Consider the following 12,190-nt stretch of genomic DNA (forward strand, 5'->3'; position numbering starts at 1 on the left):
GGCAAAAACGTCCTTCCTCACTCACACTCTACTTGTAGGAGACAAACTATAATAAGCATCAGGCCGTCAGTGGGTAACCAAGCACCTTGTGTGGGTCTAGCAGCAATATTAACCCAGACTGACCCCTAGTCTTGGGTGGATTCGTGCCTCTGTGGAGAGCAGGCCAGAAGGGTTGAGAGATGGAGGTATTTGAGGAATTGTTTGCTTTAGTAATGCCTGTTTACCTGGGAGCCGCCAGCCACAGGAACCATGCACGTGAAGAGGTTGGAAACCAGCCCCTCCAGGGGGAACGGCAGGCTGTCGACGTACACCGTGTAGATCAGGCCCAAGCAGCCCTGGGGAGGTCAGGAGGAGACAGACACACAACCAGGTCAATCAGCACACTCACATACAGATGTATCGCAAGATACATACACCCAATCACAGTTTTGTGCCTAAATGGACAATTAAAGACACTGTGTTGGAATTCGTTATCTAATACAATCAGATGTATAGTATAATATTCAGCTGACGTGTGGTTTAATGGCAAATACCTGGGCAGAGCAAAGCTAAAAATAAATGCTAAAATAATATTTGTGTTGGAGACATTTGAATGCCAAAGTTGAAGATCATAGTGGTTCAGTGGAGTGCCTAGGGACAGGAGAGATCCGCTAAGACCCACTCTGTTCTTCAGTGAGGGATTGGCTGGATATCCTGGCCTTGAGTACTTGCAGAATTCACTCTATAGAGCCAATATGTTCATTCTTCGCACACAGGATCCAACATGATGCATTCTATCACCATCATGAGACAATCGATAGCGCAGAAATTAGTGCATTGACTACTGTATATCATGCCAATGCTAATTAGATAAGTAAAGTGAACAGTCACGAACCTCATGAATAGGACCAAGAATGTTCCTGGCCAGGTCAACTATAGATAGCAAATAAACCCGCAAAAACTGAAATGACCACTATGCATGGTCATCTGACATTTTGAAAGGAACCTATTTTAGTCAGGAATTAATCAGATATTATGTTACCCGGAATATTTCAGGATAATCGAGCCTGGAGACCAGAATGAGACTTTTTGGTGCAAAGACTTGAGCGGGCTGGATCAAGCCATCCTCTTCCTCATCCTCATCTGCATCGGTGGTCTTTGTTCCCTGAAACAGCAAAACAGAAGAAGTTATTCAAGTGGGAGAGTTCAACAGTGATATGGGGGTGAGTTAAGACCCTGTGCAGTGTAACCTAACATAGCAGGCGTGAAAGAAACGCCTGAGCAGGGACGGAAAAAACCTTTTCCTGCAAACCCGCTGAGGGTGGGTCTAGTGTTATCTACTGTACATTATACAGTACATTACATACTGTAGCCTATGTTTGGAAACATGCAAGTGCCACCCCCTCCTCGATAATTCTGATTTATTTATTTTTATTTTACCTTATTTAACTAGGCAAGTCAGTTAAGAACAAATTCTTATTTTCAATGACGGCCTAGGAACAGTGGGTTAACTACTGGTTCAGGGGCAGAACAACAGATTTGTACCTTGTCAGCTTGGGGATTCGAACTTGCAACCTTTCGGTTACAAAAAACTCAAAATCCTGTGTTTGCAACCTTTTCATGCACAAAAAACTCAAAATCCTGTGTTTCCTCTGCAATGGGATACAGATTTGAGTTGTAAAAAATCCTCTCCAATGTGTAGTACCCAGTAAAACAGATACTCATCACATTTGAGGAGTTGAAAGAGCAACAAGGATATTCTTCAAATCACCATGGGGTTCATAAAAGATTACTAAGCCCAAAAAAATAGATCATAAAACATTATTTTCATGGAGACGAAACCCAGGAGCTTAAGAGAGGAGTGTCATTTCCCCTCCAGAGTCACATACTGACAAAAGGCCAACCATAAATCAGCATGATATGTACAGTACAAGAAATCAAGTCAACTATGCATCAAGTCACATTCCTCGGTTTACTAAAATAGTTGTGAAAACACTAACAACAGAGTATGAATAGGCTACGTCCAGTCTGGACTTTACCCATACTGATTTCTCATCTGTTCAGTTGTTTCTTCACAAAATAGGGTATTTATTTTAAAGACTACAACGTCATAACTTTGGTTCCCTGAGTTGAGGAATAATCTTTTGTGGTTTGGAGATTATTCTAAACTACGGCTACAAACCCAGAACGGGAGGTTTGAAATTCAAATGACATTTCCTACAAAACCGAGTCACAAGATGTAATCAGTATAGAAATAGCCGTAATAAACCCCCTGAAGCCTGAGTTCTAAGTATTCAACTATGTTTTTCTCCCATAACAGAGAACCAAAGATAATTCAAGCAAAAGCTGCTCGACCTCCGACACCTCTGATCCAGTAACCACACTGGAGATAGACCTAGGCCTACCTGTAGGATATTAATCATTCAGAACCTAGCCAAAATACGATGCAGACATTTGGGTTGGAAGGACATGGCGTAATGTACTATAAATAGCAATTGAGTGATCATGTTAAACTAACAGCATATGGGCTAAGTCATTAAGGTGAATGATTTGAACAAAGATACCTCCCCACTCCTTCCCAAAGTGCTCCACTGGGACACAGAGGTCAAGTCTCAGTGGTCTCGTCTCAATCTGGTTCCAATTGTCCCATACCAGGAGCCGTCAGTCCTACCAGTTTACAGAGATAGCAGCATAGCAGCCTCACAGGGCTCGTTCCTGGCTAAACCTTTTATCAGAATCACATATATTCCTTCAGACAGTGAAAACATGCCACAAGAGCTCTGGCATGCTCCAAGCAGGGGACACAGGATCTAAATATCCCGTCAGACGAGAAACACATTTCTACAGCATTCTGAGGATTTGGTTCAATTATCGGCAAAAATACATATCTGCCTCTCGAATCCAATCACAGAATAAAGCCACGCTGGTTTAAACACAACAGGGTAAGGCTCATAATAATGCCCACATAAATAAAAAAAGTAATTAAAAAAAACGTATGCTGGCTTACAAGGGTCTACGAAAACCATGTGTGCCCTTTTCAGTAAAATGCTTTGCAGACTAGGCCCAATATACTGTACTAACCAAGTTAGGTGTATTTGACAAAACACAAGGCACCTCAAACTAGTGTTGTCACGATACCAACATTTCACTAACGATAAGATACCAGGCCAAGTATCATGACAGCACAGAGAATTCTGATTGGCCTTGCATCCTGTTCGACCCGTCCCCCGACAATTCTTCACGTTTTGTAAACGTAATGCCTGTGGTACAAAAAAACCTGTCACTGATATTCACACTTCTACTAAATAAAACAAATATTGCATTTAAATTCTCACTGTTCACTGTCTACTGCATAGAATGGCTAAGTTCCTCATATTTTCAAAGGTCTAGCTGTGATTTGGCTGGAGGAATGGGAGGAAGGAATATACATGCATAATGATCTGCATGTCATTGTGGCAGTAAGGGGAAAACACTGCATGAAACCTTTACTCTTCAGTTAACAGACAAGACACACACACACACACACTCCCTCGGTCTCCCTCAAACACAAACCACACTCTCTCTCTCCCACACACGTGTACACACTGCTCTCTCTCTGTCTCCCTCAAACACACACACCACAACTCTCGCTCTCCCACAAACATGTACACACTACTCTCTCGGTCTCCCTCAAACACACCACTCTCTCTCCCACAAACACATGGCTCCACACTTTAAAAATGTTAGGCACCAAAACAGAATGGGGTGGCAGGGTAGCCTAGTGGTTAGAGCGTTGGACTAATAACCGGAAGGTTGCAAGTTCAAACCCCCGAGCTGACAAGGTACAAATCTGTCGTTCTGCCCCTGAACTGACTTGCCTAGTTAAATAAAGGTAAAAAAAATAAAAAATGTAAGGAGCACCAGAAAGAGAGATTATGAATCCTACTTTTGAAGCAGACCCTTTTTCTTCCTGGGCCAATCAAATTTGCCTTAACCTACTGTCAAGTTACCAGGTCGTTAAGCTAGCTAGGTAATAGGACTGAAAAACATTGTTATCAAAACAATAATTAGCGGCCTGGGATTAGTTTAAAACGGCCCGCGATATGGTTTGTGAAATGAGAATGAAATGAGCGCAAAATAGTGCAGGAAGGAAAAAAGGCTGGTCCGGTAAGAGCCGCTTTCTTTGCTGTAAAACTGCAAACACGACTGTTACAAAGCCGTTTCTACTCTCTGTTCCTGCTGCGTGACAGTGAACTTTCAAAGCCTATCAGACTGGCCTGTGCTCTTCGCTACTGTAGATGTAACAACAGCAGACTGATCCGGGTCTGCATCCCCCCTCGCCATCAAAGCTAAATTATAGTTTTTTAAACAGACGGAGGAATAGATGAGCAGGAAGAGCGGACGGAGAGGAGAGAAGCAGGTGAGTGATGGCTGGAAGGGGATGTGGCTGGCCGATTACAGCTGCCACAGGTGATGTGCGCATGAACGTGAAGTGGACATTATTGCACCTGCGCATACAAGAGACTAGCATTGCTTAAATTCAACTGAATGTCTAAACAAAACTGACTTCATAAACATTTGATAATTTTTGTAGTATCATATGAAACGGTAGTACGGTATTCTAAAATGTTGCCATCATGATGTTTTGGTACTGTGGTATTACCGTGATACCGTGCAACACTACTTCAAACTGCGTTAGCATCTTGCTAACCTTGTTAACAGTGTAAATGTGAATATTGAGAACATAGGTCCTGGCTCTGGTGCAAACCTTTGCAGTGGATGGTATACTATATCAAGCTGGTCCCTAAACCATAAGATGCAGCAACAGTCACCTACACAGTGAGAAACCAGCCCCACATCTGTCCATTGTGTGATCCAAACTCTTATCCTTATCTGAGCCATTACCAAGTGAACAAAAGGGGTCTGGGAACAGTTCCTGGAAAGAAATCAAACCAAAACAGAGAGGTGGGGCCATGATGAAGAGGCAGTGAGGTGACCAGCCACATTTAGCCCTGTAATCAAGACCTTTAATGATCCTGTATTAAAGTCTGCGATGACACTGCACTGATCGTTATGGGTGGCCTTCGCCTCTTCTCCCTCAGTAGACCGGCCGGCGTGTGAGGAGGACAGAAAACAAATAAGGGATGATTAAAGTCTGGACATGGAGGAGAGGGTCCAGAGTCCTCCGGGGGGGTGGGGGCGTGAGCAGAGTGGACAGCTGCAGGACATCACCGAACAGCGCCTGACAGGGGAAGTAGTCAGACTATTGCAGGGTCGGTTACGTGACCATCCAGCCCAGGCATAGACCAGGCCCGGCTAGAGACCCAGTCACAGCTAACCTAGCCGTTATCCCACGTATTTAATGAAGGATGTGGTGGTTTATACCTTGTCAGGCCAAGGCTTTGTTTGAAACCCACATGGAAAATCAGTGGTTCTGCATCCAGGCACAACAAGGGATGTTTGTGTAAATTGGTCTGATTCATACAGTACACTGTGTAATAATAAAGGTTAGAATTCCACCGGAATTTACGTAAGAGGATATGATCAGATTTCAATTCCCTTTTTTAGAAGACTCCTTGAATAAACATGACTAATGGTCAGAAGAATGGGGCCTTTCGAAGAATGTCAGATTTTCGAAGAATGTGACTAATGGCCATGATTGTCATGTGTTTTATAAGAGGCAGGGGACATGGCCTGTTCTTGTGACAAAATGCAGCACTTCAGAGACCGTCTGGAGGGTGATGTCAGGCCATTGTAAGGAGTCATATTCTTAAACACAATTAGACATCCAGCCAGGCATTCTGTGTAATGTATCAGGGCAAACCTTGAGAGGATTGCGGTCGTTCCAATAGTTTATTTCAGGGGTTTGTCAACTTTTGCGGAAGAAAAAACATCAAAGACAGAACTGAATTCATATGAGGATGGGTGCATCCAAGAGCCAGTGCTAGAGGGGATGAGATGTCAGCTCATTGGATACGTCTTTTGTCCCATCACACTAAACTTCAGTGTGTGAAGTGTTGTTAAATTCATCGCAATTCATCCGGAATGCTGTTATTTTCTGGATGTTCTGGAACACATCATGCCGTGACACATTCCTAATAGTACAAAAATGTGCCATGCAAGAAAACATGTCAAAAACAAAACATTTACAACACAATGAAAAATATAAAAAAAATCCCAAGAATTAACAAATAGCCCCTGCTGGATGCTCGGAATCAAGTATTCATCCAGAGAGGGAGAGTAGCTGGAAATGATAAAGAAATGAACTGCTTATCAAGAGAAGCATCATGCTGCCAGCTGAGGCAGTAGGCACTATCTGCCATAGCGTGGTTCACTTATTTTGCCCTTATGACCCAGATCCTAAACAGGACCTGCAGGACGTAGTCCTATTCAGCATGTGTGTAAGAGTTTAAAAGGCATGAAAAAACACCAAATGTCAAACCATACGTACAGTGGCTTGCGAAAGTATTCACACCCCTTGGCATTTTCCCTATTTTGTTGCCTTACAACCTGGAATTAAAAATAGATTTTTTGGGGGGGTTGTATCATTTGATTTACACAACATGCCACAGATTCTCAATTGGATTGAGGTCTGGGCTTTAACGAGGCCATTCAAAGACATTTCAATGTTTCCCCTTAAACCATTTGAGTTTTGCTTTAGCAATATGCTAAGTGTTATTGTCCTGCTGGAAGGTGAACCTCTGTCCCAGTCTCAAATCTCTGGAAGACCAAAACAGGTTTCCCTCAAGAATTTCCCTGTATTTAGCGCCATCCATCATTCCTTCAATTCTGATCAGTTTCCCAGCTGATGAAAAACATCCCCACAGCATAATGCTGTCACCACCATGTTTCACTGGGGACGGTGTTCTCGGGGTGATGAGAGGTGTTGGGTTTGCGCCAGACAAAGCGTTTTCCTTGATGGCCAAAAAGCTAAATTTTAGTCTCATCTGACTAGAGTACCCTCTTCCTTTTGGCGAACACCAAACGTGTTTGCTTATTTTTTTCTTTAAGCAATGGCTTTTTTCTGACCACTCTTCCATAAAGTCCAGCTCTGTGGAGTATACAGCTTAAAGTGGTCCTATGGACAGATAACCCTGAAGGAGCTCCACAGCGGAGATCGGATTATCTTTGGTCACTTTGTTTCCTCTCTGATTAATGCCCTCCTTGCCTGGTCCGTGAGTTTAGGTGGGCGGCCCTCTCTTGGCAGGTTCGTTGTGGTGCCATATTCTTAAAAAATTTTAATAATGGATTTAATGGTGCTCCATGGGATGTTCAAAGTTTCAGATATTTTTTTATAGCCCAACCCTGATCTGTACTTGTCCACAACTTTGTCCATGACCTGTTTGGAGAGCTCCTTGGTCTTCATGGTGCCGCTTGCTTGGTGGTGCCCCTTGCTTAGTGGTGTTGCAGACTCTGGGGCCTTTCAGAACAGGTGTATATATACTGAGCTCATGTGACCGATCATGTGACACTTAGATTGCACACAGGTGGACTTTATGTAACTAATTATGTGACTTCTGAAGGTAATTGATGGCACCAGATCTTATTTAGGGGCTTCATAGCAAAGGGGGTGAATACATTAGCATGCACCACTTTTCAGTTTTTAATGTTTTAATTTTAAACAAGTTATTTTTTTAATTTCACTTCACCAAATTGGACTATTTTGTGTATGTCCATTACATAAAATCCAAATAAAAATCCATTTAAATTACAGGTTGTAATACCACAAAATACAAAAAATACCAATGGGGATGAATACCTTTGCAAGGCACGGTATAACGGATTGCTTTGAATAGGGCAACTATGGGTAAGCTGTAAGAGATATACATTAGATTTGCTATAATATTTTACATAATGCCCTTGTAAGTGGCTTTGGCTATAACACTAAGATATGCATGTAGGGGGGTTGGGGGTTGAGTAGTACAACAGGCCATCTCACCTGCAGGTTGACCTCTGCTTCGTAGAAGGTGAGGCAGGAGCAGTAGTGTCTATCTGAGTCGATGTCCGTCAACACCACCGTGAAGAAGGTGGGAGCGTTCCTCTCTCGGGACAGCCTCCATCCTCCTGGCTGGCAGAACTGGAAAAAACACAAAGTATAACACACATACATGAGCACCTGTACTGGAACTCTAAACAGGAACACAGTCTGCCCTCAGGTGCAGATGAAATGGGCACAGACAGAGTACAGGGCAGGCAGAGTACAAGACACCCAGTGGCTTTTCCAGAGTGGTTACTGGAAGCCAGTGTTGTTGTGTTGAGAGCGGAGGCCGTATTCTAGCCGGTGTCCCCAGGAGAGCCGCTGCTGGTAACCCTTCAGTGTGAATAGGAAGGTATTACGTTAGTTAGGAGGCCATTGACGCCATTGTGGAGAGGATGCACAGGATGTCCTGTTTCAGTGCATTAGTGCTACTGCTGAATACTCTCACCACAGAGAGGGAAATGGCACTGGTTCACGTTCCTCACTGCTCGTCAGAGGGGTTTGATATCAGTCTGGTTCTAGGCAGAAAGAAAAGTATGACAAAAAGGTACTGAAACCAAAAGTAATGACTTTTACTGTGAAACAGTAGGCTGCTATGTACTCAGTTGGATAAGCATAAAAACATTTAGGATAAGATGAACATGACAAAAGTAGGATTGTATTGGATAACACTGGGATTAACATGAAGAATGTAATAGTGGATACTTAAGCCAACTCTGGTTGTTCAAGCAGGAAATCCCATGTTATCATTAAAACATAAACAAGATAATGACTAATTGACATAAAACCCCATGTCATAAAAAAATGCACCACTTCTTCCTTTTTCTGGGATAAAACGTATCAGTTTGGGATCATGTTGTTTTAACTTTTACTCCACTACTGAACCATCTCAACTTGATTTATAAACATTAGAAATGACACAGCAGAAAATATATGCAATCTAATGGGAACATGAAGTACTGGTGAGCAAGAGAAAGGGAGAGGGGACAGAGGGGGGGGGGGATATGGGAAGAGTGAAAGAAGAGGAGTGCAGAGGGATAGAAAAGAGGTGTGAGGACAAAAAGCATACAGACCTAAGAGGAAAACAGAGAAATGATGAGGATGATGGAGTGTCGAGAGCAGCATGTGAGAGGCAGGCAGGCAGCCAGAGTGAGTAAATATTGTGTGTTTGTGCTGGAGGCCGAGCTGGCCTGGCTGTGGGACAGTGTGTAGACTGCTCCTGGAAGAACAGTGGACTGACGGAGGGAGAGGGGAGAGGAGCAGGGGGGGAAGAGAGGATGGATAGATGGATGGACGGAGAGAAAATCAAATGAAAAGAGAAGGTGGGTGGGTGGTGTAAGACAGGATGATAGAGAGAGGAAGAGAGAGAAAGAGAGAGAGGGAGCTGTGCTTGACGCCCGGGGGCTTGAACCAGGATGCCACCTTCCACCAACAGACACAATTGACAGCAGGAAATCTGGAAAAGCTGCATTGTGGGGGAGTGTCATACATACTGGGCCAGGGCCCAGACAGGACCCAAGGACAATTGCAGATAACTGTGAACACATCAAAAAATATTCAAAGTATATGTCATTAATCACTGTCGGAAAGGAGATAAACAGCTTTCAGACCGCATTCCTTGGGAGATAAGCAGAGATACGCCAAAATGGGGGATGGAAGCAGAGGACTTGTGTGTGTGTGTGTGTGTGTGTGTGTGTGTGTGTGTGTGTGTGTGTGTGTGTGTGTGTGTGTGTGTGTGTGTGTGTGAGGAGGAAGGGGGTCTTGTTTTACTTAAACAATACCAATGGCCATCTTCTGCAAAGTTGTTATGCTCATGCTACCACGGAGGTCTGAGGAGAGGCTCTGGACTGGGTTCAAAGACACTTCATTGGGTCCACAGTTTACTTCTACCCCCCCTCCACGTGCCCGGTGCCTTAGGTAGGCTGAATAACAGCCAGACAGTCTACTAAATAACACCAATGAAGATATCCTATCCCTCTTCACGTGCCAGTGACTGACTGGAAAGCAATCATGTTTTGAAGGATTTCTCTTTCTGCAAATATTAGCTTAGACTCAAGTAACTAGGCTTACTAAGAAGACTGAATAGAGAACAACCGACTGAGTAAGAGTTGACTGACAGGGACTTTAGTCACAACACCGGAGATGCTAACCTGATACACTAATATCAGCACCAGTCATACAGGTGGAGAGAGGTGGAATGAGGAGAAGGGGGAAATTGAAGAAAAAGCAGAGTAGATGAGGACTAGTGGGTTCGATTCCTGGGACCAACCAAAGGTAAAAAGTATGCATGCATGACTAAGTCACTTTGAATAAAAGCACCTGCTTAATGGCACTGTAAATTACATTATATTATTATATTAACCAGAGGACAGGGAGGAGGAGGACTTGCATGAGAGACACACAACAAAAATAAGTCCAAGGACCAGTAGCTGTCTGTCAAACTGAAAGGAGCTGAAAACTTACTCTACTGTCAATCATCCCATAGTAGGAAGTGCATCCAAGCATGCCCTGAACGTGTTGTCTCTCCTGCTGTGTGAGGGCCTATCTGCCAGACACACACACACACACAGAGGGAGCAAAGCAGTGATTCTAGGCACCACTCCAGGTAGCAGCTCCAGGGAGCCCCTGCCTGCTGCCAGCTGTGACTGACACACACAGTACCAGCAGACTGTTTGGAGAGATCAAGCAAAATATGTTCACTGCAGTGCAACAGGTGCGTGGCTTGTCAAGAAACATACAGTACAAGAATAAACACATACGCATGGTGTAAACGTACACGACTACACTTACACACCCATGTAGCCCATATATATGCATGGTGAACAGAGACACACACGTACACACACACGCTGAGTCACGGCGAGGACAGTCCCTGGTCTCAAATTAGACCACAGTCAAGTGACAATGGAACTCATTGGCTAACCGACTCTGGGATCTTTGTCCTTTAGCACATTGTTGCCCTGCCACCGACTGAGCTCTCTGCATCATGTGGCTCTGTGTGGCGTGGCTCCCCCCTAGTCCACCCTTTCAGATAGCGACACTAGATCTGCAACTTGACCTGCTAAGAATCGGCACAGAAAAGCATGGGGAACAGTCCCACTGAACTGAAGCCTAGTTTGTGGTCAGAGCTGTATTCTAATACTGTGAAAATGTACAGTATGCCGCTGTAATAACTGCCCAGGGGACAAACAAACAGCTATGCTGTGGGCACTGGGGCTGAAACTCCAGACCGTCAGTCAGGGACACACACACTGGGCAGTCTTTACAAGACTCCACTAGAAAGAAATCTGATGCAACCATTTACTGGTGTCCTCCAGTTGAAAAATGGGGAATGGAGTTAATATAGGCTTATGACATGGTATGAAATGGTACATCGCCACACCACAAATTCAGATTAAAAAAAATACTGGTTTCATAGTTTGATTTCCTAAGTTGATCAGTTCCAAAATGACATAGCCAAACAAACAAACATCAAATGCACTCTTCAGTTCCTCTGTATGGTAATAAAATGTAGATGTCTCCTCCCTTCTGAGCATTAACAAATGTGATGCAAGACTGAGCTGGGTGAAAGAGAAGGACGTCTGGAACTGGAAAAAGGACACGTTGATGGGAAAACACTTTCCCAACTCCTCCGACAGGAATGAAGAGCATTCCCAGGGTGGAATCTCTCCAACACAACATTCTCTCTACAGTATGTCGCATTAGATTTAACCCGGGTTTATCTGGTCGGTTCTGATGAATGAGAATACTACACAAGAGCAACAGCTATTGAGATCAGACTTTGTCTGAATTAAAGCCTTTGAGGAGACTTTGTTGACCGAACACATTAAGTTATATTCTCCAGAAAGAGTGGCTGACTAGGTAGGTGAATCATGCACAGTGGAAAGGTTGCAAGGCAACAAGGTATTTGTAATGAAGGACAACATCCCATTCAGACGTGCCTAGTCAAACGTAGTAACAGTAATACCGCAATGCTGCATGAACACAAAACAAAGTCTCCAAAACAAAGTGCATCCAACCGATGCCAGTGAAGTGCTGACACAGTCTGAAAGCAAAGTGATTGCCAAGACTTTGTGGTCAGGACAAAAACACGACAACAGATGTGTTGTGTTGTGTACGCTCCCCTCCCTTGCTCCCTCCCTCTCCATCTTCGAGGTCCATCTTATCCTCCTCTCTCTCTTTCCGCTTCACTTCAAGGGCCTGTTTCTCAGGAAGACAAGACAATGACTTGCAGGAAAGTGGTGTCTGAGGTGG

At 43.9% G+C, this 12,190-nt stretch overlaps 1 protein-coding gene across 4 annotated transcripts in view; it reads right to left on the bottom strand.

The window, feature by feature from the left end:
* The window catches only part of LOC110506476 (myotubularin-related protein 13), a 145,939-nt gene that overhangs the window by 69,531 nt on the left and 64,218 nt on the right, over positions 1-12,190 (bottom strand). For all 4 annotated transcript variants that reach the window (XM_036963284.1, XM_036963283.1, XM_036963282.1 and 1 more), the window contains exons 3-5: positions 7,898-8,035; positions 1,022-1,144; positions 225-335 (exon numbers count right to left, since the gene is read on the bottom strand). In XM_036963284.1, coding sequence (XP_036819179.1) covers positions 225-335; positions 1,022-1,144; positions 7,898-8,035 — 372 coding nt within the window. The remainder of the gene's footprint in view (positions 1-224; positions 336-1,021; positions 1,145-7,897; positions 8,036-12,190) is intronic.

Source organism: Oncorhynchus mykiss, chromosome 26, assembly GCF_013265735.2.
Source record: "Oncorhynchus mykiss isolate Arlee chromosome 26, USDA_OmykA_1.1, whole genome shotgun sequence".
NCBI classification, from domain to species: Eukaryota; Metazoa; Chordata; class Actinopteri; order Salmoniformes; family Salmonidae; genus Oncorhynchus; species Oncorhynchus mykiss.